The sequence below is a fragment of the Onychostoma macrolepis genome, chromosome 01, assembly GCF_012432095.1.
Source record: "Onychostoma macrolepis isolate SWU-2019 chromosome 01, ASM1243209v1, whole genome shotgun sequence".
Lineage (NCBI taxonomy): Eukaryota > Metazoa > Chordata > Actinopteri > Cypriniformes > Cyprinidae > Onychostoma > Onychostoma macrolepis.
Window position 1 is genome coordinate 22,185,851 of NC_081155.1, and position 25,845 is coordinate 22,211,695.

Genomic DNA, 25,845 nt, shown 5'->3' on the forward strand with positions numbered 1-25,845 from the left:
CATAAATGTAAAAATGAAACACCCAAAACTGTATGTGGCATAATCACGAAGACGAACTATATGTTTATACGTGAAATTCTGGAGGAGACTTCGGATGGCGTCACGTGGTGACATAATGACGCATGCCATTAATCGATCTGTGTACTATAACATGTAAAATGGGAACATGAAAGGATTATTCTAAATGCAACTCATGTAAACACCTTAATCATAATATTGTCTTATTCAGAATAAGGTAAATAATTAGATTACTGATGTCCATGTAAACGTAGTCATTGTATGTAAATATTCCCATTTTGGCTGTATGTTTGTTTAAACTCTACATTGTTAAACAGTAGCTTCAATTTCGAAAACATAAAAATGTCTTTACAAACATTTTGAACAGTATAGCATGATCTTTAAAACTGGAAAGACTCAAACCATTCAATTAATCAAAGGACAATGAATCCTTCACTATGTCCCAACTTGCCTTCATATACTACACCTTTTTGAAGAAAAAAATACTACTTTTGAGCATGTAGCAGAAAAGTTTTGGGATACACTTCGTAATTATTGCATCTTTAACAGACCGCTCTGTTGCTTAGTTATGTGCATCCTGTCACAGTTTAAACTGCCCTGTCAATCATCTTGTCACAGTGAACATCCTCCACATTCGTTTCAATACCATATTGGAGAGAAATAAAGTAGCACGTTGATCTACCAGTTGTGGGTCTTTCATGCCAAGAACTCTCTTTATATGTTTGCATGCATTTAAAAGTTAATGACCAAATATATTTTTATAAATGTTTGAAATTTTGTTGCAGATGAAACATAAGTGTGGCCCGATTCGCGGCTTGTCGCAAGTGATTTTTTTGTCCAAAAATCCTCTATTGTGTGGTGTCATTACGATTATTCATCTGCTCCCGATCGAGAGCATTGCCGAACTCAAATCATAAATATCAAACATGTTTGATATTTACAACTCTTCATCGGGCTGCCTCTGACGTGATAGCCAATGAGAGCGAGCAAACGTCACCTACCGGATGTTGCGTGCTTCTACAGCTGAAACTTGGCAGCCACAAACATGACATGAAAGCAGAGAATATCACCCATATTCTTTTCTATACTTTGTTTTTCACTGTGAAACAGAACGCCAGCCAGCTGACAACATTGATTGTCCTCTATTTGTTTTTCTTCTCTAGTCATGTTTGATCTCGCGAGTGTCAGTGAGATCTCCTGTGACTATGAAATCGTTCCTACAGTCTTCAAGTGTGTGGTCTCACGGTCTGGTCTAAAAATCGGTTGAACTGTCTTCATGTCTGTGGTCTTCCATTGTTTTAAAATCGTTTAAGATTTGAAAATCGTCTTGTGTGCAGCCAGCTTGACGTGATACCCGCTATAGCCAATGAGAGCATGAAAGCAGAGAATATCACCCATATTCTTTTGTATACTTTGTTTTTCACTGTGAAACAGAACGCACACCAGGAGAGCCAGCTGACACAATCGATTGTCCTCTATTTGTAGTGAGATCACGTGTCACTGTGAAATCGTTCCTACAATCTTCAAGTGTGTGGTCTCGCGTTCTGGTCGAATTATCTAGTGTGCGCGTTCAGAGGATTATAAGGCTAAAAAAACTGTCTTCGTGTCTGTGGTCTCCCATGATTTTAAAATCATTTAAGATTTGAAAATCGTCTAGTATGCAGCCAGCTTAAGGCAGATATCATTAAATAAATATATTTTCAGTGATTATTAATCATTGAAACAAATTTCACTCAATTCTACTTAAAAACAAACCATCCAGGTATTTTTGGAATACTCATTCCAACATACTACGATTTGGGACACAATAATTCTAATTTCAAATGCTATTTAGTAGAGCTGCACGATGCTGGATAAACTGAGATTCACATTTTTGTATTGTTTTTTTGGTCTCAAATAGAGATCATGATGCTCCCATTATTCTGAACTTATATAATGTGTAATTTACTAGAGGCTGTGTCAAAATATTAATTGCTACAGTCTATTTAAAAGTGTTTCATTTGCATTAATTTGCATTATTATTTCATCTCAGTTTATCAGTTTCTGTGAAGATATGTGCATTCCTCCCAAGACTCATCTAACTTACAACAACGACAAACCGTGGTTCACTGCAAAACTCAGACAGCTCCGTCAGGCCAAAGAAGATGCTCGCAGGAATGGGGACAGATTCTTGTATAAACAGGCCAAATACACACTGGAAAAGGAGATCAGAGTGGCAAAGAGGAATTATTCTGGAAAGCTAAGGAACCAATTCTCTTCCAGTGATCCTGCTTCAGTGTGGAAAGGTCTGAGAGACATCACCAATTACAAGACACCATCCCCCAGCACTGTGGAGAATCAACAACTGGCAGACAATCTGAATGAGTTTTACTGCCATTTTGAAAAAACACCATTCACACCTCCTGCAACCCCCCTCTCCCCCCCTCCTGCACTGCAGATCAGTGAAGATGATGTGCGCCAGGTCTTCAGAAAGAACAAGAGAAGGAAGGCACCAGGCCCAGACGGTGTGACACAAGCCTGTCTGAAAACCTGTGCTGACCAGCCGGCCCCCATCTTCACACAGATCTTCAACAGATCACTGGAGCTGTGCGAAGTCCCCTCATGCTCCACCATCATCCCCGTCCCAAAGAAACCCAAAATTACTGGACTTAATGACTACAGACCTGTGGCTCTAACGTCTGTGGCCAGGAAATCATTTGAAAGACTGGTTTTGGCTTATCTGAAGGACATCACTGGACCCCCTACAGTTTGCCTACAGAGCAAACCAGTCTGTGGATGATGCAGTCAACATGGGACTGCACTACATCCTGCAACATCTAAACAGACCAGGGACTTATGTGAGGATCCTGTTTGAAGACTTCAGCTCCGCTTTTAACACCATCATCCCGTCACTCCTCCAGCCCAAATTAACTCAGCTATCCGTCCCCACCTCTGTCTGTCAGTGGATCACCAGCTTCCTGACAGACAGGCAGCAGCTACTTTTCCAATACAAATAAGACCAATCCACCATTTCATAAATGAATTAAAAAAGTTATGACCAGACTTGAAGAAAAAAAATTACGTGACTACCTTTTTAAGACTAGTCTAAACAGTTTATGCAACCGGCCCCTGGAGCTTAACATGCTCAAAACTGTGGAGATGATCGTGGACTTCAGGAGAAACCCCACTGCTCTCCCCCCACTCACCATCATGAACAGCACTGTAACAACAGTGGTGCCATTCAGGTTCCTGGGCACCACCATTTCTCAGGACCTGAAGTGGGACAATCACATTGAGTCCATTGTGAAAAAGGCGCAGCTGAGGTTGTACTTCCTTCGCCAGCTGAGGAAGTTCAAACTGCCACAGGAGCTGCTGAAACAGTTCTACTCCGCCATCATTGAATCCATCCTCTGCACGTCAATAACTGTCTGGTTAAGCTCAGCTACCAAATCTGACCTCAGAAGACTACAGAGGGTAGTCTGGACTGCTGAGCGAATCATTGGTACAACCCTCCCCACTCTCCTAGAACTGTACTTATCCAGAGTGAGCAAAAGGGCTGGCAAAATCACTCTGGACCCCTCACATCCAGCACACTCCCTCTTTGAGCTGTTGCCGTCTGGTCGACGCTACAGAGCCCTGAGAACCAGAACGGCCAGGCACAGGAACAGTTTCTTCCCTCAGGCAATCCATCTCATGAACACTTGACAATAAAAGTGTAAACAATTTAAAATTTGCACATATCATACCTGTACATACATAATTGTATTAATAATATTATATATTGTGTTTTTGCTCTTTTGTACATTGTCTATTTTGTATATTTGTATTTTATTCTTTTTATTATCTGCGTCCTGTCCTGTCGCTGTCATTCTGTTGCACTGTGGAGCTTCTGTCACTATAACAAATTCCTCGTATGTGTAAACATAACTGGCAATAAAGCTCATTCTCATTCTCTCATTATCTCTCTCATTCATTCATTCTCATCTCTTAAATGTGCCATAGAATGCATTGATACAATATTTTAAATTGTTCTCTGATATCTACATAGAAGGTATGTGGCTTAGGCAAGGGCAAAAAATCTCCAGAAACGGTTTTACATGTGCATTTACAAGCTTAGGATTTGTCCCTAGAATAAAATGGTCTGTTATCACCTTCAGGGGTTAAAGCAAAAAAAAAAATCCTGAGCCTGAACTTTTTCCTGGAAGCAGGGGGAGGGGGCAGCACATGCAAAGCATGCAATGACTGTTGCAACTTAAACATTTGAAAGGATACTATGGCAAAGTTATTGCTTTCCTTATTGAAACTATAGCTATATCATACACTTTGAAAATTATGAGCTATATCACTGCTTATCAACACTAGGGGTGTGACAATATACTTAGATCACGAGATGAGACAAAATACAGATACTTGGTTCACTAGAATGAGACAATTTGAATGCTATTTTTAAGAAATTTTCAATGACAAAATATTTGTCTTTTAATTACAAAAAGTTTTGAAATATTTTAACTAATCTATGACTATAACTAATGATTATTTTGGTAATCAAGTAATCTACTAATTATTTCGACAATTGAGTAATCTGATATTTTTATTAACACAAACAGACCTAAGTGAAAACCAGGCTGTAGTATGATTATTTATATATAAACTAACGATGAGGCAATAATAATTGGCTCAAATAAAATATCAAAACCAAGTAATTACATGGTTTTATTGAACAACACAGTTAAAGTACATAATGTAATATGCCTATACATAATATTAACATAACCAATTTAAGTAAATTATGTATTATAACAAATACCTACAGAGGGCGCCAACGGCCTGGTGAGGTTTCGCATTACAGAGTGATTAAACAATGTTTTAATCCAATAAATTTAAATATTTGGCCACATGCAGAAACTTTTATTTTGAAATTACGATGTACAACATGGCATTTAGACATAGGTTGACGTATTCTCCTGTGTTGGCAAAGGTTTATAAATGATTTACGTTACAAATCTAGTAAGATAATTGTTTTCCCAGATGAACTTTAAGCAATTCTCACAGGATATACAGAGGAAGAGTTTAGCCCCTTTCACACATACAGTCTTTACTGGTAAATTACCGGAAAAATTACCATTAGCCGCCCTAGATCATATGTGAACAGGATCTTTTCAAAAAGCCCGGTAAATTTGTTCTGGCAATCATATCGTTCTTATGGAGATGACATGATTACTCTGAGCTGTTTACAAAGCTCCGCTGCTTTTTAATTAGTTTTTTCATGTAAATATACGCTAGATGGACTTTGACCATCGCGCCTCGCAGCTTTTTGTCGCGCTTCTCCATTCATCAGGACTGCGACTCTGCCTACTACTATTATGTGAGTCTCGTGTTTATAAGAGCAAAAAATTCTGATTGGCTAGTAATGTTAGTTTGGTTGAGAGTGAAAGCTGTGCTCCTCTCATACCATTGGTAGGCGAACTTATTGACTCGACAGTGATATCAACAAGTTTTTTTGAAATGTAGGATTTTTTTTCCCACCCGCAGCCAAATGCTGCACGCCGGAGATCCGGCACGGTGCCGGAGAACTTTAAGCCCTGCACCTTATTTGGAAGGGTCATGAATAATAATGAACTCTGCTCTGATTGGCTGTTTCACAGTGCGGTTCAGTGTTGAGCTCTGCTCTGATTGGCTGTTTCACAGTGCTGCTCATTTCAGTAGCTCACACAGCAGGAAGGAAACAGGGAAATATATATATTTTTTTTTTTTTTCAATTCTTTCTCATGCAGTTACATCGTTGGGTAATTATACTGTAAATAAAATGCGGGCATCAGAGAGCTGCTATTAATATGCGGGGCGTTGAAACTGCTTTCAAATGCACGATCGCTTTTTAGTTTCACTTTCGAGATTCGCGATCGCACATGCTCTGTTTATACTATGGAGCAGCAGTAGGCTACTTACCACATATTTTACAAGATCAGATGCTTGTCAGTGGTGCTCAAGTGATTATTTAAAAAAAAAATCTAATTACATAATGTGCCGATTAATTGGCCTAAGCAAATAAATCCCAAATTAATTATATTAATTAATTAACATGCACATCATGTGCCGATTAAAGATAAGTTACTTTTTAAAAGATAGTTAATTTAGTGTTATTGTGTTAATATAAAAAAAAAAAAAACACTGAATAGACATTACAAAAAAGTAGCTGAAATATAAGTAGCTTCAGAAAGAAATATTTTAATTCAACATGCAAAATTACAAATAAATAGTAAAATATGAAATTATTTAAAAAAAAGAAACTATAGCCTACTCTAAATATAAAACTCGCCATTAGGTGGCAGCAAATCTCTGTCTTAAGTGAGTCATTCAATCGATTTGAATAGTTCAAATGGCTGATTCATTCAGAAACGAAGCAAGTGACTGCCTTTATGAATAGTTCACTGAATCATTGATTCACTCGATTCATTAAATGTGGATTCATTAATGAAACACCGCTGTGTGTTGATCAAACACGCACGACAGTTCTGCTAGGGATATATTTTCATTAGTGAAATTACTGACAATGTGTCTAAAGTGTAATTACCTTATCTTCATTTTTAGGTAAAAACTTTTTACATTCTACCAGCCAGTTATGATTCTGAAAGAAAACACGCAGTGTTTGTTATAGTAACGCATGCAACTTTCACGTGCATCTGACTGACAGAACCAAGCGCTTGTATTTCAGCCAACGGTGCTGGTAATGTTATGGCTATTTTAGCAAATAGTTTGCTCCATAAATTCAGTTTAACAGCATTAAATTGAAGAGGGTAAACTTTATCACAAGACTGAATCTACACATGCATTTTAGGTGTTCTTGCTCCATCCAAGCAATAAATGCACGTCTTTGAATGAGCACTGAAGCGTATTCTTCAACCGCTCCGGTAATATCAATACGACCCATTTCAGGAGCTGCCAAAATTATATTTTAAAATCAGTTAGGGCTATAGAAATGCATATTAATATTTACAAGTAAATCTCCATATGCGTAGGCTAGTCTTCTTTCTAGCCATTTATAACGGGGTCTATAAATTATACTAAACCACTGTTTAGTTTAGTTAGATGTACGATACTTGCACTTCCTTGGCCGTTGGCGATTGTCCAGAATGCAGTCTCGGATGAAAAGTCTTGATGGTTTCAAGGTTTTGGACTCGCGAACACGTTCTTCCGGGTTGAAGAGTGATGAATTCCAAAAGATGTTATTCTGGCTCGGTGGTGATTGGGAGTTCCTTCCCAGGTAGAAAGTGAAAAAGAGCTAAGAAAGAGATCTGCTAAGGTCTGAGGACCTTTGGTTGAATGGAAAGTCAAGGCTGCAAGGCCTGGCACAAAAACTTAAGGGTCCAGAAGCGTTCTAGCTTACATCCTCATCTTCTCAGAATCTAAAAGAACCGCAGACTGGAGGCGTCACTGATGTGAGAGCTTTATCTGCTATAGAGGTCACACCTCTGGGGTGTCAAAGAGCCAATGGTGTCTTGAACTTTTGGAGGGAAAGTTTTACGACTCTTTGTCTCTGAGCATGGTAATTTGCAAGGGGTTGGATTGGAAGTTGATATACAAACTATTAAAGATTCTTAGGACACTAATATGTTGCATAGGTATCAACATATAATATACACTGTCATTTAGATCATCCAAATACGAATTTATAGAGATCAAACATGGTACAGTTAAAGTGATATTAACAAGTGATCTATCATAAGCATGCATAAAACAGTATACAATACACAGAAACATATACAAGAACAGTAATAATATACACAATGACCTGAATGATGTGTGTGTTCATTCAAAGAAAGATTTTCCTATGAATTAATTAGAGAAGAGTCCATTTTCCTAAGGGGAAATTAAAATAAAACTAGTGTTATCAGATCGGTTGCCATGGAACCGGGGGCCTGAAGTCATTGACAGACATACTGGCACCCAGTATGTGTATTGAGTGAGGGGTCTGTGACTATTTGTTAATCTAATAACTAATTGATTTGTTAAATCAAATGCAAAATTGTGCGTCTGATTGGTCCAAATGCTACAGCGTTATTTGCTTTCCGTGCCTTTCTGAAAACAGACACCAACCCATCCCTGTCGGTGTTATGTTCAGATTCGCCTATTTTTCAGGGGTCTTTTGCATTCACAAGATTTACATAAGGAGGAGGAAACAATAGTGTTTGAGGCTCACGGTATGTCATTTCCATGTACAGAACTCTTATTATTCAACTATGCCAAGGTAAATACAGTTTTCCATTCTATGGCACGTTTAAATGAATCATTCAAATGACATTTTTTTTTTTTTAACAGTCACTTGTCGCCACCTAGTAGAAAACAATGTAATTAATACAAACATTTGAAGTGCCAATTCCTTTCAAAAGGTGATTTGCTCCATTCTGATCGCCACCATAGACATCAATGTTTATATCTGAACTATAAACTTTCATTCCAGTATTTCTGTGATAATATGAATGATGGTGAGACAGAAATAACACTTTGTGGAAAATACTGTTTGTATAGCTGTTTCCTGCCTAAACATGGTAACTGCTCACAGCTTTAAATGTTCCGGTATGACTTTTTCAAGGATTTAATACACTGGCGAATCATTGTTGTTTATAAATGAGTCTGTGTGGGTGTTTGAATCGAGATTGTGATCTTTAACAATTAATCGTGCAGCTCGAGAGTATGTGAATTGAGACACATTCTGTACAGTTGCCCAACAGCAACAATGACCTTTAGCCTATACTATGGTCCATTCATCTCACTTCCCACATTATCCCATGACTTACTTTAAAACATATGCAAAATATATGCAACTGCTTCATATTTGTATTCTGTGAGAGGCAAAAAATCCTCCTTCTCAGTCCAAACATTTCAAATAGCCTTAAGATAACCACCCATGTCCACAATGGCATGGTTCAGCTGGACATATGACATTATCTGGCTATTACTATGCAAATGGCTGCCTCTTCTTCTCCTGAGCTGTATTACATATTGTAGAATTATCTGACAGGGCAGATGGAGCTGCACCGTATTTTAGATGCTGGATGAATTCATTTACACCACCAATGATTCACTTTAAATGTATAACTTGGACTATATCCACATCAGTTAGTAAATACTACTCGCATTTACTAACAGATTTGAATGGTGTCTGTATGTGAAAGGTGATTCTCAAATTGTTCTTTTCACACAACTGCATTTATGTGCTGCTAAAAAAAAAAGTATGAATGAATAACGTAAGTGAAGCCCTTTTGTCACATGAGCTATGAATATGCCTGAAACCATAGCAACAGACAGTCACAAAAAAGGGAACATCAAAGATGGCGACTTCCATAACACCAGGAAGCCATATCACATATGATTCAACATTATTTAATTTACGAAGTCTGACTGAGGCACAGGTTTATCTGTCAAATTGGATACTTAACTGACAGCAACATCAAATAAGTGTTACAACATTTAGGTCACCGACAAACTGAAAAAGTGATGTGAGCACTTCCTGTGGAAGACAGCAACTGGACTGAAAACCTTCAGATGAGCTCATATTTCCATATTTTTAACTGACCAGAACCCTACTTGAAAAGTGCATAATGATACATGCCAGACAAAAGAGTTCCTTAAAATCTTCAGTCTGGAACAAAGAACTGAAAAAGACAGGAGGGTGAAATTTACTTTGCTATTGTACCAGGTAGATTACAATCACACTATTTAAGTTAAAGATTTTAAGAAAACAACACCTACGTAATTTCTGCAATAACATGTATATTTATTATAAATAATATTTACTAAAATTATTCAAAATAAAATTATTTATAAATCTATAAAATAAATTATATTAAATTTGCAAAATTAATATATTTATACTAATAGCCTATATGGCAAATACGTATAGCCAAATATTAAAGATGCACTGGTCAATTGGCTATAAATCAGAACCTTTTTTCTCTTTTAAAGTATTCCTTGCACACAAACTGCATTGCAAATGTTTTCCAAAATGTCATGTGTGTGGAAATATTATTAAGATTGAAAACGGCCATTAACAGAGGCCAGAGACACCAAAGACTGATGCAAAGAGGAGAAAATGTGGTACCAGCAGAGCAAGCTCACTGTTCATGGTGCATGAAATACTGGAAGAAAATCCTAAATATTGAACTGGGGGTGGGAGTTTATGAATGTATCTCTGAGGGGAACTGACTGTCTTCAGAAAAGTTTAGATGGTATCTTCTTTTCATCTTGCCTCCGTATACTGCATATTAATGTAGTGTTTATAAGTACAGTTAGTGCTTGGTTCATAAGTCAAACTTGAACAAGGGAAGAAAGAAACAGTAAACTGAATTTATCCAAAATAAAAAAAACTAAAAATATTATCGTTATTTTAATGTTTTTGTGTCCCACAAAAAGGTTACTTACACTACTACATTGTTTTAGTTAAATCAATGTAGTTTCTGATTGTTATTTGTACATTTTTAAATAGTACATGCTTGAATCCTGCTCTCAGTATTACAGTCGACCACCCAGCAGAATAGGCTTATATTACAGTGCACAACAGAATAATCTATTTGTTTAGTGAAAAGTTTCTGTAGGTGTCCTGTGGGTAGATCACAAGACCAAATTTAGCTCCTGTTGGCTGGCTCACGTTCGCTGAATTCAGCTTATGGTTATCTCTTCCAAATTTCCTTTCAGTCCATTTAGAACAGCAGAAAATGAAAGCCACACTGCAGATCTGGGGACACATGCACTGGGGAGAGGTTACTTTTATCAGCTCAGAGCAAACACACTCATGCAAAATGTAATTACATTAACAGAGAACCTGTTATAAAGGAGTGATGTTTAAAGAGCACAGACCATCAGGACACAATGTGCTGCTTTTCTAATAAATATATTAGATAGCAAACCAAAACATAGCCAGACAAAAAAGGACTGGTTAAATAATGGGCATGGTTTTTTTTTTGTGTCCTATTTTTGCCCCCTACCAAATGTATTATTATTAGCCTCTGAGAAGACAGTTGGCGAGAGGCATTAGCAGCAAAAAATCATTTAACAAGTTCAGCGATGAGCATTTACAACTCTACACCTGCTCTACATGGCAGAAAACATGAGAAAAGGTCATTTGAATTAACCACGGGAGGTGGCTGCCAATGCGTCATTATGCTAAACCCTGCAGCAGATCTGTCTCCATAAGGAGCTCCAGCTCATTGGAAAGAGAAAAAAAAAGCTATAGTGACTATCTTCCCTTCAGAAAAGTTTTTTACCCTCCCCTGAAGGAAATAAACACCTCTTTCCAAGAACTTTCTTTCAAAGTTATATTACGTCAACATGGAGCTGATGTTGTTGTGTAGCTAAACATTTTGCTTAAAGACCACATGCAATCAAGAGAGCTGTGGTTTTTAGTTGATGAGCATTCTCTTTGACACCACCGAAAAATCTAGTGTACCAGATATGAAGGTTATTTACACATGTAGAATATGAAATAAAATTAAAATAAATAAATGAAATTCAATATCCTGCCCAAACTTGCCATTTCAGTAGTAAACATGTAAGAAAATTGCACTCGTTAAGCCATTTCAAGGGGTCTTTAATCTTGCAGATTACATGCCATGCTATGTCTGCTGTATTCATTCTCAAAGTCACGTTGGGAGCCACGGCGAGTCAATTTTTATTTAATTAGGTATTGTAATTACTCTAATCTAGAATGGCATACAGGCTGCAAGCCTCAGTTACAGTAAAGCGAGCGAGCGAGCGATCAATTGTGTCCTTTGTTTGCAGAGTCATGTTGTTTTCCAGGAGTGGTGTATTAGATTATTAACTTTCACCAAAGAAATGAATTTATTAACTGAAAATATTTGATCATATGATTCTGGCTTGTCTCCATATGCAATTGTCACTGGGCTATGTATATATTCTCAGTTCACCCAGATATTCAGCCAAACACTTGCACAAAAAAAAAAAAAAAACTCCACAGAGGTGGTGATGCTGTTTACAGTAGCTTACAATAAGAATAAGAATCTGTATACAGTGTATCAAATATCAAAACAAATCGATCTTAAATGAAGAATATTTGTATTTCATTAAATTGCACATTTGCACCTCAAACCTTAGTAAAAAAACAAACAAAATTGTTTTAAATAATTAATACAAAGAATCAACTGACATATCTTATTAAATTCTGAATTTTTTTATTACTGGTATAACTATGAATAATGAAAAGAAAATGTTATCTCATGGCCCTTTAATCACTCTTAACGTCAAAAAAATATATTATATTAAATATTATATTATTGTTATGTCTATAAATTGAGTTGTATCACAACACAGTATAAAAACAGCATATAACAACACATCAGAATCGAAATAATGTTTCATAATCCCTCAGAAGGAAGTGCCTTTCAATCACAATAGTGACAGCATGAATAACGCAATGGTGATAAGTGTGCACTTGCTGACAGAATATTAAATTATTCTTTTTCCCCGATAAATATCACTTTCTGAGGGTTTTTAAGATATGTTCTCCCAGTTCACCATATCAGTCTTGAAGTGATTAAAAGTCTGTTTTGCTACACTTCCTATTTTAAATTAATCAGGCCCTGTGGGCTTTTGGATTCCTGAGGATATATTTCCAGCTGCAGAGACGAGGCCAATAGCTCCATCTATAGAAACTCAAGGCAAGCTAGCAAGGATTTCTGCATCTTTTTTTGCATGCATGTGAAGCCCCAGCGATACCAGAAACATGTTGGCTGCATGCAACACTCATAAAGGCTAACAATGAAATGTAAAAAGCTAGAGTCATTACTGAACATGTTCCCAAGTTATAATTAGGCCACAGCTTCTGCATTTCCTCACACATCAGTCATTCTTCTATGTGGCAAGCATCCGTAGAGATCCTAGTGAGCACTGCTATTGTGCAAGATTGATAGGAACGAATTTCTTGCGAATTAAAAACATGTTGCCTTCATATACACCTATGGTCCTGCTTCATGTTGTGAGATGCATTCAGCTTGTGGTTTGCAGCCAAATCCAGTGGCATCAGAGAGATAGAGAGAACATCAGACTCTAGAGACTCAATTAGATTCTGCATGTCAGACAGATTTCTCTGTGTCTCATCAAAGCACCATCACTAAATTGTGGCTATTTGTTTCCACGCCTACATGCACCACAGTCTCCACACAATAAAGGCTACAGAAAGCTGCTGGTTTTCTGCTTGGGGTGTTTCAGGGGTTAGAAATAGGATTTTGCTTGGGGAATAAGTTATTGATTTCTCTTACTGTTCCAGAGAGGCTGGGCTGAGGACAAGCAGCGATAAGGGTGAAAGTTAACAAGCACCCGAAAGTCTGCTGAAATGCTATAGCGCCTCTCAGCATTGGCTAGTTTCATCTAATGCACCATTACCGTTATGGATATCAAGATAAAACCCAATGCTGGTATATGCTGGGCGCATTTATAATGTGCAACCGCAGAGCGTGAAAGAGGGGACGAGCTAAATGTACAGTGGGTTACTGAGTTTGATATATCATGACTTGCACATCAGGGCCATGAGGAAAACATGTGATTTATAAGTAAAATGAACAATTTGTATTGATCTTGAATGCAAAAATGTTTGCAAGAAAATACAATGAGTCAGCGATCAATTATCTATAAACAGTGAATATGACTCAAATGTGAGGTGTATGAAATCTTACAGTATAATAGTACTAAAGGCTGCCCCGACTGACACTGAAGAGCACATTATGACATGATTGCTTTTTAAATACTTCATGAAAGCGGTCTAAACGGCACTCTCACTTCCTGTGTGCATGAATTTGCACTCTAATCATATATTAGTGTGTCAGGCTAATTACCTGAAGGATGATTATTTATATGGAGACAGCTGTCAAAAAAAAAGTTCAGATTTAACTGAATTCTTTAGTAGAATGTATACAGCCTATTATAAAGTAAATACTCTGTAATGACAAAGTTTAAGACTGCATTTGATCCACACAAAACCAAAGCAGTACAAAAACCACCTCTGAAGTGCTGAATATTTAAGCGCAGCTTTTATGCAGCATTGCATTACCACTAAAAAACGAATTCAACCCAACATGCATCGTCCACATTTAATGACGAGCATACCATCCACAGTCCTAGATATGGAAGGGGCAGTGGTATAAAAGAGAAAGACACAAAGAAGTGCGTGTGGGAAAAAGCAGACAACTGTGATGTAGTGATTGAGTAAAAATGGTTACACGCATTTTTATGCAAGTCAATTACTATTGGCAACTTAGTTCACTTCCAGAATGAAAAATGTACAAAAAGGTAGGATAGGGCAAAAAACTCCATCTCATCAGTCTGGCATCGTTGTTTTACCTTTTTTTTTTGTAAAGGACGTTTGACTTTCTTTGCACGTTCGCTTTGTAAACACTTGGGTCGGTACTTCCGCCTGTGTCACACATGACCATTCAAACATGACTACGTAATGCGTGAAGTCGAGCTAGTGCAAGAGGAGCATTTGTGGTTAAAAATGTCATTAAAAATTATATACATTTTTATTTTTTAGAAAATGACCAGTCATTTCGCTAGATAACCCTTATTCCTTGTCTGGGATCATGTAGAGCCCTTTGAAACTGCAATTTAGACCTTCAACCCATTGGCCACCATTGAAGTCCACTTTATGGAGAAAAATCCTAGAATGTTTTCCTCAAAAACCTTAATTTCTTTTCGACTGAAGAAAGAAAGACATGAACATATGGGGGTGAGTAAATTATAAGGAAATTTTTATTCTGGAAGTGAACTTTTCCTTTAAAATTCAGAATCTAACAAGCTACACAATTTAATCTGAGAACAATAACATTACACATTACAGGGTCCCTTTTAATTTACTCTAATAAATTAGTCACATTTTATTTTATTTATTTATTTATTTTGTTTTTGAAGATTAAATAAAAGAGGGTTTATTAATGGGCGCCCATGTTTCCTCTACCACACAACAACCAGTGTCAAACCTACCAACTCTTCTGTTAGAGAGGCCTGTCACAGTCACTCATTAAGAATGGAAGAGGGGTGACAGATTAAACGACTGCCTCTGACATGCTTGGCAAAATTAGCAAGAAATGTCAATGTGCAAATCAATGTGAAGCCTGCTGAAATGAAAAAAAAAAAAAAAAAGGAGAACCACATGAACAAAACCTATTGCAATAAACTGATTTTGGATGCAGTTGTTAGAGTAACTTTGTTGTGTGATTGTGTCTTTGACCCTCCAGGGCCTGCTGTAAAAAGTATGTTCATGTGCAGCTTCAGGAAGAAAAACAAATTGCATTCAATATGCACAGACTGTTCTGTTGACTGAACCGAACCCCATAAAAATCTCTATGGATAACAATCAGCATTTGCAATATGTCATTTTGCATTTGCTGAAGGAAAAAAAGCTGTATCAGATCTAAGCGAGACAATTGCTGGTCAGTGAGATACAGTCAGTTGGCTGGTTGCAATATCAGAATTCTGAACAAAACAACTGAACAAAAGAGAAAGGATGTACCTCAGCAACTTGTTTTTCACGCATTGTCTCCTCATTATCCACGGGGTCAACACTGGCTACAAATCTCATTACAATCTAGTGACAATGTCAGAGACTGTTTTCCACATTTGCTGTAGCACTGTTAACCATGAATTAAATGAACTAAACACCAAAACACTCTATAAAAGCACGTCGGAAAATAAATTATTCTCGCCAAGATGCAACCTTAACAACACCCTGTGCTTCTAAAGTCATGTCTATGCGTTTAGTATTGATTTTGCCACTGTGACATGGATCATTCATCGATCTCACCAAGCTGGCAAGAGGGATGGAGAGGAGTCTGTGTTAATATAGACTCTGACATGACTCTCCTCAGAAAATTTACAGCAAACTAGTGGTTTCCAAGCCCACCCCAGTGGCTCTGCATTGGACTCCTTGCAACAGCTATCAATTAGAGTTGTGTGACACCATCTGAGCAGATGATTGAAGAGCAGTGTGATGTTCACTCTGAAGGAGAACTAGGGTTAAATTCTGATTATTAATATCAGAATTTATAAAACTGTATATCGACTCTGACTCTGATTAATTGTGATTGGATTCAAAGGCATTATAAAATGACTTTAAAATGATTAATGTGCCAAGCTGATCTGCAACCACAAAAAGCCTGCAGGTAGGATAATGACCTGTATTACTTGGTAGAAGATTTGATTGTTGTTGTTCAAATTTATTAATATTAACATTTTAACTATTTTATTTTAAAAAAGTTAATGACTAAATAACATTACATAAATTCTAACTGAACATTGGACAGGATTACACTGATTTTATGTGGACCAGCCTCGAGTTCTTGACCTTTAAACTCATATATAGTCTAATATAGCCTAATATAATATAATTAGTGACGCCAAATGATTAATCATAATATTTACATAACATATGAGTGTACTGTTTATATATATATATATATATATATATATATATATATATATATATATATATATATATATATATATATATATATATATACACATGCATGTATATATTTAAGAAAAAGTGTTGTTTATATATTAAATATATTTATATATAATATAAATTATATACATGCAAATATTTTCAAAATATATACTGTATGAATATATATATTGTATTCATTCTTTTTAAAGAAACAAGTACCATTCCATCACAGGATCCAAGCTCATTACTTTGACTATACAGGGAAATAACACAAAGGTAAGCACGTACTTTGTAAGTTTGCCAATGAATTGTGATGCAAAACTATACCCAGTACTGTGTTAACCTATCACAGAGTAATTGAATGTTTTTATAAATCGCTTCATTAAGATTATGAACAAGCTTTCTACGATCCACAGAAATCATTTAGGCCTCTAAACAGGCTATAAGTTATCCTCCTGCTAAATGAAATCCAATTAACATCTGTTTATCAGGCTGAATCAACAGCCATAAGTTTAGCTGCAATGACTGTGACAAACAATTAGTTCTAATTGCAATATATGCAGAGCGTCAGACAGACAACAATGATAACTCCATTACACTGATACCTATCCTAGTATATATAGCCAAAAGATGAGCCCCAGAAACTTTCAAAATGTTATCAAGCATTTTCATTACACCTTTTGCAATAGTGAATTAACAACAATAGAGGTTTTCAAAGATGTTCTTGTTTCTTTAGGGAAACCATGTAAACATTTTTCAGGTGAACAATGAACCAGAAACTCTCAACAGAAACTCTTTAGATAACAGGCTTTCCAGTGTGTCTTATCAGTATTATTTCCACATCTGTGAAAAATCAAAATTCTGACTCAGGTGAGACGTTTGTAATCTTTTACTATCCTGAACCTTGGCTGATCCATAATCTGATAGCAGGCAAGTAAACTTTCTCTAGATTTTATCCAGTTTTTATCCAAATCAAATACTGCAGTGAGGTTTACTTTTTAATTTTTTTTTTTCAGGAAATGTTGGATGTATAATGTCACTATGTCTGCATTAGTTCCGAAACATGATAAACATGATGTAACTGCATCAACAATAAAAAGACTAAAATTAAAAGTAAAATTATCTTCAAATGTTCTCTTTGGCTTGACTTGGTTCCAGTGTAGTTCCACATTTTTCCATATTACCTCAATTTGGCTTTTTCTCAAGTTCAACTAACAATGATGTAAATTATAAAAATTACAAAATTGCTAATTTACCAAACTTGCATATGAACAGTGTTATTTTAGTATTATATAGACAATTTATATTATTTATATTCAAACTTTGAATTAGCATTTACATTTTTAGTTTTTTTTTTTATTATTCATTCATTCATATATATATATATATATATATATATATATATATAAAATTTATTTAAATTATCCATTTTAGTTTCATTTTAGTTTGTGCCCAGGAAACATTTCTAATTTTCATTTAAAGTTTTTCATCTTCTAATATTTATATTGCATTTTAGCTTTATTTCAATTAACAAATATAGTTTTTAATAGGATTAGTTACAAAAACAAAACTGGATGTGATGACAATTGTGGGAAGAAAAAAAACAAAAAAAAAACACAAAATATCCCAAGATATTAAATAAATATATACCTCAAAAAATGCACAATACTACTTTAGCATATTTACAGTATGTAACAGTTGCACATTATTACACAGCATTTACTTTGACACAGCACCTATCTTATCAGCCATACTAACCTACAAAACTACAGTCTAATTTGAGACTAAGATGCATCTAAAAACAAGCTAGAGAGGTGAAGGTAAATTGGATGAACAGCTTTTAGTACAACTGCATTTGATTGAATTGAAATTTAATTCCATTAGAAGGACATTTCATCCCAACCTTGAAACCTTGTGTGACGCAAAAAAAAATCAATTTACAAGCTGCGTGTAAGCCAGTTACATAGACCAACTGCAGTAGCCTTGCTTAGATGTACAGCAAACTCATTATCCTCTTCCTTGGTAAAATTAAACGATGCTTCAAAAGGGTAGTAAGAACCAAGATGGTTTTGTAGAATGGTATTTTAGCGGATAAGTAAATACTCTCTTTGATTGCGCTGATATAGTTACATGAATACTTAATGAAGTCTTCTTTGCCGAGTAAAATTTATCTAAATATTCAGAGCTAGAAAGGGCAGGAAGGTTGTGAGCTTAATGTGAAATCAATAAACTGACAATCTCTGCCAAAACAACTAGGTAAGACCTAAGGAGATGGGACGACTTCTAATACTGAGGGCTTTTCATCTAGGCTATAAATAATTCATAAATCAAAGTTAAAAAAGAAAAAAATATATAAATATATATAAAGAAAGAAAAAGTATCAAGATTATAAACCAGACCAACACAGACACCAAAAAAATAAAAATAAATAAGTAAAAACATCAAAAGCACCTTTATGATGTTTCACAAAATAACTATGATAATATGCAATAATGACACACAATTTTCCAAATGCATGGCATGGTTTCCCATGACCTCTTGCCTCTGTAATTTACAGCAGTGATCGCTAAATGGACAGGATGATACCAGGAAACTCTCACAAAGAGCCGGATGGGGGATCAAAGGGGGATGTTCAAGTCAGATGCTACTCCAGTCACATAAACACACATATGATTTCTAGCTGCATTCCCTAACAGCACATCTCAAATGCACCCTCTTCGTATTCCATTAAAGTGTCAGAGAGCCCTTGAAGTGTCACCTGTACACCATTAGCTGTTTCATCTAATTCATACAATGCTCTGGGGCCACGGCCAAACAATTATGCCAGCGCTAACATTGGTTTTTATAAGTCAGCGAGGATCATGTTTGAACATCCTCTCCTAAGAGAGTCATTTTTGTATTCAGATGCTAACATGCTTTCAAGAACCAGAGAAAGACCTGATGAAACCCCAGAGAGCCTCAAAACAGACTTTCAAATCCATATTCAGAAACAGCTACTTGATAAAAGCACACACCAAAAGCAGCCCTTTGAAATAATTTCTTGCAGAATAAATAAATATAACGTTACAGTATTTGTTTCACAAGCGTTAAATGCTTGAATATCCGCTATAAAGTCTCATCCTCGAAAAGATTCGAGGTAACGTTAGTCACTAAAACAAAACTGTACTGATGTAATGCTGCCCTCTACTGGGAGAAAAAATTACAATAATAATTCCTATGACAGATGCTTCCATTTAATTTTAGTCTTTAATTCAATATTTCCAGTGCTTTATTTATATCTGTTCTCGTGGGGCTGTAAGCCAGCACAGTTTACAGTAACGCATCCAAGTCATAAATAAGCCATCAAACTTCAAAGCTCTCCTCAAATGATATTCTATTTGATGCCAGAACTTGAATACTTCATGTGCTCCATGAATCAATAAATATTTCCATTATCATTGTATATTTATTGAGAGATTAATGTTTTGAGCTGTCAAAAGCGCGCGATTTAGTCTCTTAACTGGGTGGATGTGTATGTTTAACGTTACTGTTGTGTTAAATGTGTGTAAAGATATGAGTGTTTATATAGGCTATATACTGTATAAGCAGAAAATAAACTGAATACATGGAAAACACTTTCTTGTTAAACGTTAATACAAATAAAATAAAAAATGCTAGTGTGAAGAGTGCGTTTACCTCAAATGAAGGCCTTTAGTTCATTCAACAGTGTCTCTGAGCCAACTGCGATGAGTTTTTTACTGAGATATGGTTTAGTTCCCTGTGTATCCACTGCAAACGAACAATACATCGCGAAATAAATAAACAAACAAACGCCCAGTCGCCGTAAGCGCGCGAACTTTGAACTGACGCAGACGCTAACAGACGCACGTATTTTGTAAATCAATTAACGTTGTAACGTGTTAAAGTAAACGTGTAACTCCTAAGAAGGGTTGTTTATGTATTAGTGAGGACTAATTTGACATTATAGCCAAATCATTGATTCTGAAGCAGCATAAAAAAGAAAAATGTGAAATAAATCAATCATTTTGATAAAACAGTGCTGTCAGTACCATGTAAAAATATTGAAATAAGAGTTTAAATATTTGTTTCCATTATTTATAAAGAATTTTAAATAGTTTTTCGTGTACAAAGGGACAAAAGTAAAACAAACCTGCATACATTCAAACAAACAAGATTCCTCAGCAACTTCTTAGAAGTAGGCCTATAAATCTGAAATGCTAAAACTCATATGCCGATATTACAGTGGGTTATGTATAGCCCTATGTCTTACATTAGGATTAGACAAGCAATTTCTTCTAATTGGAAGAGTAGCTAGGCTACTTTAAAGATTGATGAAAAATCGATTTGAAGACTAAATAAAATATATTGACCACTTTATGTCTCCAATCTAATGACTCATTAGTCAAATGCATTGTTCTCTTTGATCTACGACTTTCCATAGCTTCCCTGTAAGCTTTTCACTCAGTACAAAGTAAAGCACAATAAAACTTTTGACTGCACTCTTGCATGATGGTCACAAGCAGATGTTTCTGATTTAGAGTATTTGTTCTGGGGAGATACAAGTCAACAGTATCACTGGCTTGTGAAGTTTGTTGTTTGACTTTTTTTTTTTTTTTACTTCCTCCAGATTCCGTCTTACACTTTATTTATTCATTTGTTTGTTTACTCTTTTTCTGAAATCTTAGCACCGGGTGGTCTTATCTTATCAAACCTGACAGAGACCCAGAGTGTGCATGCAAAATCTGTAATCAAACTAAAATTATTCAACTCTCTGAATCTGTCTGGGGAGAGGGAAAAAAAAGCATCCAGTGAAAAGCTGTTTTTGGGAGATACTGACACCAATACACAGGATATGGTAAAGAGAAAATCAAATTGTTCAAAAGTGATCTTTTTCTCTTTTTTTACATAAATCAACTCTTTCTTGCATACATTTTTTGGTCATGTATTCAGAAAAGAAAATAAGAAAATCACAGAGCATTTGTCCATCCATACATTCTTGAACCACTTGTCAGATGTGGGGTTACAGGAGTCTCATTCAGCTTTAGTAGATACATATTTCCAAATTTAGTACTTCAGGCACATGTAACTGATGATATAAGGTTATTTGAGGTCATTTAGTGTCCTCAAATGATACAGTGCTCATTGCATGTGAGGCAGTCAGTCTAATCAGAGAAGATGACTGTGTGCAATGCCTCAACTGCTCACAGCAGTCACATGGTCATTGAATTAAACTGCACACTTAGGCACACAGTTCTGACAGCAGTAATTTAATGACTTCCTTTTTTTTTTTTTTTTATTACAGTGTCATGCCCCACACAGTTCTTTTCCAAACAAAGTAACTGTTGTCAGTGTGTGCAACAGCTTCCAAAGCTTATGACATAGGACATAAAACTTGTGATACGAATTGAACTGGAACTTTAATAGAGGTGTTAAAGACATTATCAGTTTTAAAGAATTACATTATCTTTACATTTTTTAAAGAAGCCATCTTTAACATGGTCATATAAAATACTTGGTGGATTTAAAGATAATAATTCATTCATTTAAGCCGCTAATATAATTTGTAATAAATATTAAGGATAATTATTTGACAACAAGCAAATATAAGAATGACTTTTTTCATATTCTGAAAACATTTCCAACATCTTTATAAAATCTATTTTATTTAGTTTATATTCACCATGTAAACCTTTCCCCTGGAATGCATGCAATGCTACTAAAACTACATATTTTAGTAAATTTTTCAACTAAATTATTAACTATAGTTCATTTGTTTTTTTTATATTCAATATGCTACACATATAATGCAACAAAAAAAGGTTTTTAGACATTCTGTTCCATCAAGATCTACACATACAAAACAGTACAATTTCACTATACAGACCTCCAGTGTTATATCTGCCATATTTAATTTTAAAAATAAAAGACAACCTTTGCTTCTATTAGCTCAGAGATGCTTGCTTAGGCATTCACTCTTGCTCAGAACAGCAGATTGACATCCATATCATCTGTAGGAATGAAAATACAAAAAAAGTTGAAAAACCTGGTTTGTTCTTAAAGTCTTTGATTTATTTAAAACATGCATTAATAATGCATTTAAAGTGAATGAATAATAAATAAAAAATCACTTTGAACTGTTTAATAAGAGGCCTTCAAAATAGTCTTACCTTCCTTAATGCCAAAGCAGCTGCACCACTCCTTGAAGGAGACCAATTTGTCCTTGTCAGCATCACACTTCTGGAAAAAGACTGAGGTGCAATGCTCCATTGGAACTAGGGGAACGCGCAGTGGAGCCAGCTCAGAGTGAGAAAGAAACCTGCAACAGCATAATGTGAAAAAAGAAAAAAAAAAACACACACAATTTGTCATGAGTATAAAAATTAACAGAAGAAAGAAAATCTTATGAGCATATTTCATGTCCACTCCAATTGAAAGACCAACACTAGATTCTTAAAGCTACTATATGAAGTTTTCTCGCATCTTAGTTTAATGCAGAGAGCCATTTATAAGTAAATCGTTCGTAGGCAGATTTCCCCCACACTGCAGCTTTAAAGCCTCTGTCTGACCACTGACGTTGTGGAGGATATTGGCACCAAGTCTGTCTTTTTCTGGAAATGTCCCTCAACCACATCCTCACACCGGCTAAAAATATTACTGAACCTCCTGTATGAGTAAGTCAGAGTGAGAATAGTTTCTGCCTCAGACGTCTTGCCCACGAATTGCCCATTTGTGACCAATCATGTATGCACATACTATAGAGCTCCAAACTGCCGAGAATTTCCCAAAATCGCACGCTCTCGTCTAATTGGGCAGCTTTAAGCAAGTTTCAGGAATCAGGGTTCAAAGATATTTTTATCAGTCTTTCAGTGAAAACTCTGGCTGCAAGACAAAAGTTTATCTCCTTTCTGATAAACTACAGAATATTGCAAGGAGAAGTCTGTACAAACACACAGCCCTCACTTGTCTGAAGGATGCTGGTCCATCTGTGCAAACTGCCAGTGCACTGGATAGATGTACATGTTGTAGTTCTTCTCAAAGTCCTGCTGTAGAATCTCAACAGGGTGATCGCCTGCATGAAGACGTCTCTCACTCTCGTAGATCTTCTGAACCTGTTGAGCAGAGCATTCGTCATCTGTGATGAATTCATATTTGGTGGTTTAGATACAATCAAGGGCTATTTTTCAAGGTAGTACATCAACAAAAGTTGGAGAGCTGAGTAGAATTCGTCTCCCGTTTATTGTTTTAAACCTACTATGTGTCTCTTTGGGAGACATGTGATATCTAGATGAAAAACTATCTGTCCAGTATCTTTGATAGACATACCCTGATACTTTGTTTAGCTGTGAGAAAGCCAGGAGACATGGATTCATGCTCATATAACTGCAAAAGCACGTTCTTCAGCCAATCCCGCATACGCAGAGGGAACTGCACCAGCTCCGACTCTGGGCATGGAGGAATAACTGCCAAACAAAACACACAAAATAAATGTTAGGAGAGATAATAATAGACAAAAATCTGTACATATAGATTAAGAGAATGGTAACACTTTACTATAGGGACCACTTCTCAATTTTAACTAGTGTTTTAACATTTTATCATGCTTATTAGCATGCCTATTATTAACATATTGGCTGTTTATTATTGCTTATAAAGCACATATTCTGCATGACCATATTGTACATCCCTAATCCTACCCAATAACTAAACCTAATAACTACCTTACTATCCATTAATAAGCAGCAAATTAGGCGTTTATTGAGGCAAAAGTCATAATTAATGGTTTGGTAATGGCAATTGTACCTTAAAATAAAGCGTGACCAAACTATGAAATGGATGAGTTCAGTGAGAAATATTTGAGTTTATATTGAAGTGGCTGAAGTGTAATTGCAGACTTTGGTATCTTGGTAAATCTGAGAGCAGTTTCTGAGACATTGTTGAGAAATCTTCAGAAACTAAAATCTTTACATCTCTTCTCGCATGCTAATTTTACACTTAAATGTTCACCACATTTTACCTCTTAGGTGCTAATAATTAAAATAAGCATATTAGTGTTTCTTACATTTGCAGGATCCAGTGTAATCCAGGTGAAGTCTGTGGCCTATTTTGGTCCCCTCAAAGCCACACTTGGTGGCAAAAAGCTGACAGGATGTGTCATATGTCTTATTGTCAGTTCCGCATACCTAAAATGAAAATGTCCCAATGATAACAGCTTTTAATTAGCAAATTATTTTTAAACTTTTTTTTTTTTTTTCTTCAATCAGTATCTGTAAATTAAATGTTTGATCTGTAATGGAATATGTAACTATGCACTCTCAGAAGGTACAAAACTGTCACTGGGGCAGTGCTCTTACAAAAGGTATAAAATGTATACTTTAGGTACTAACATGTACTTTTAAAGAACTAATATGCACCTTTATGGTATACATACCATTTATGGGTAAATGATGAGGATGTACCTTTTTGCTTTTGTACTTTAGGGTACCACCCCAGTGACAGCTTTGTACCTTTTTTCAGATTTTTAAATGAAAGCAGTTTCACGGAAATCAGCTGAATGCAAATTAAACTAATTACGTAAACTTACATGCTCAAAATCATTTACACTGGGAGGACATTCTGATGGCTCCTGACACACACAGAAGGGTTTGTTCTCATCATTCATTTTGCATGTCTTTCCTCTTTTACAGCGAAAGTTCTCACAGGGGTCTGGATAAAACAATGAAAGAATGTGTAAATATCTTGTCAGAAACTATATCCTCAAATCTAGCATCCACCGCTGCTTTAAAAGGCTCTCAAAGAGACATCTAATAAAGGTTATGTATAACAACCCTGTAAAAAAAGTGCCAGCATTCCTTTCCTTCTGTTGGTTTGGATAGTGTGTAAACCAGGGGCTAAGGCTCTCATTGACTTCTTAAGCCAGGGCGGTTTAACAGTCTATGTTAAAGAAAAACTCTGCTCAGCAGATTCCTAATAAGAATTCGGGCTATGGAGACAATGTTGAAACAACACTCACCATCTGGCAACCCCTGTCCGCTGGGCCGATGGGTGGGTCGAATGTCAGGGTAAAGCTCCATAGCGGCCCTGATCTGTACGGGATTCATCCCCACCAAGCGAGACTGTAAAGAGGCACAACCATCACATTTAAACATTTCGAAGACTTTGGAGGGAACATACTAAAAATATGTGGCCTAATTCAAATACTTTAAACTAGAGGACCTGCATAAACTATCCATGATAGCTTTTTTTATTTTTATTTTTATAAGCTTTTTCTTATGTAAGACTTCCAATTCATTAACTACTAAACGTAAACTTCAATGGGTTTCTTCTCACTTATTTGCTTTTGCTCACGCTAACGGTTAGGTTTAGGTTTTGTTTCATACTCAGTAGGGCTTTAACCTTTC

At 35.9% G+C, this 25,845-nt stretch overlaps 2 protein-coding genes across 11 annotated transcripts in view; both read right to left on the minus strand.

The window, feature by feature from the left end:
* Positions 1–20,263, minus strand: part of galntl6 (polypeptide N-acetylgalactosaminyltransferase like 6) — a 348,569-nt gene extending 328,306 nt beyond the window's left edge. For all 8 annotated transcript variants that reach the window (XM_058772469.1, XM_058772440.1, XM_058772459.1 and 5 more), the window contains exon 1: positions 20,123–20,263. The gene's annotated coding sequence lies outside the window, so the exon portion shown is untranslated. The remainder of the gene's footprint in view (positions 1–20,122) is intronic.
* A 1,558-nt stretch (positions 20,264–21,821) lies between these two features.
* sparcl1 (SPARC-like 1) overlaps positions 21,822–25,845 on the minus strand; it is a 28,533-nt gene continuing 24,509 nt past the window's right edge. For all 3 annotated transcript variants that reach the window (XM_058758725.1, XM_058758808.1, XM_058758881.1), the window contains 7 exons: positions 25,458–25,560; positions 25,029–25,150; positions 24,507–24,627; positions 23,771–23,907; positions 23,408–23,556; positions 22,615–22,763; positions 21,822–22,455 (listed from right to left, as the gene is read on the minus strand). In XM_058758725.1, the coding sequence (XP_058614708.1) occupies positions 22,427–22,455; positions 22,615–22,763; positions 23,408–23,556; positions 23,771–23,907; positions 24,507–24,627; positions 25,029–25,150; positions 25,458–25,560 (810 nt within the window). In that variant the 3' untranslated portion in view covers positions 21,822–22,426. The remainder of the gene's footprint in view (positions 22,456–22,614; positions 22,764–23,407; positions 23,557–23,770; positions 23,908–24,506; positions 24,628–25,028; positions 25,151–25,457; positions 25,561–25,845) is intronic.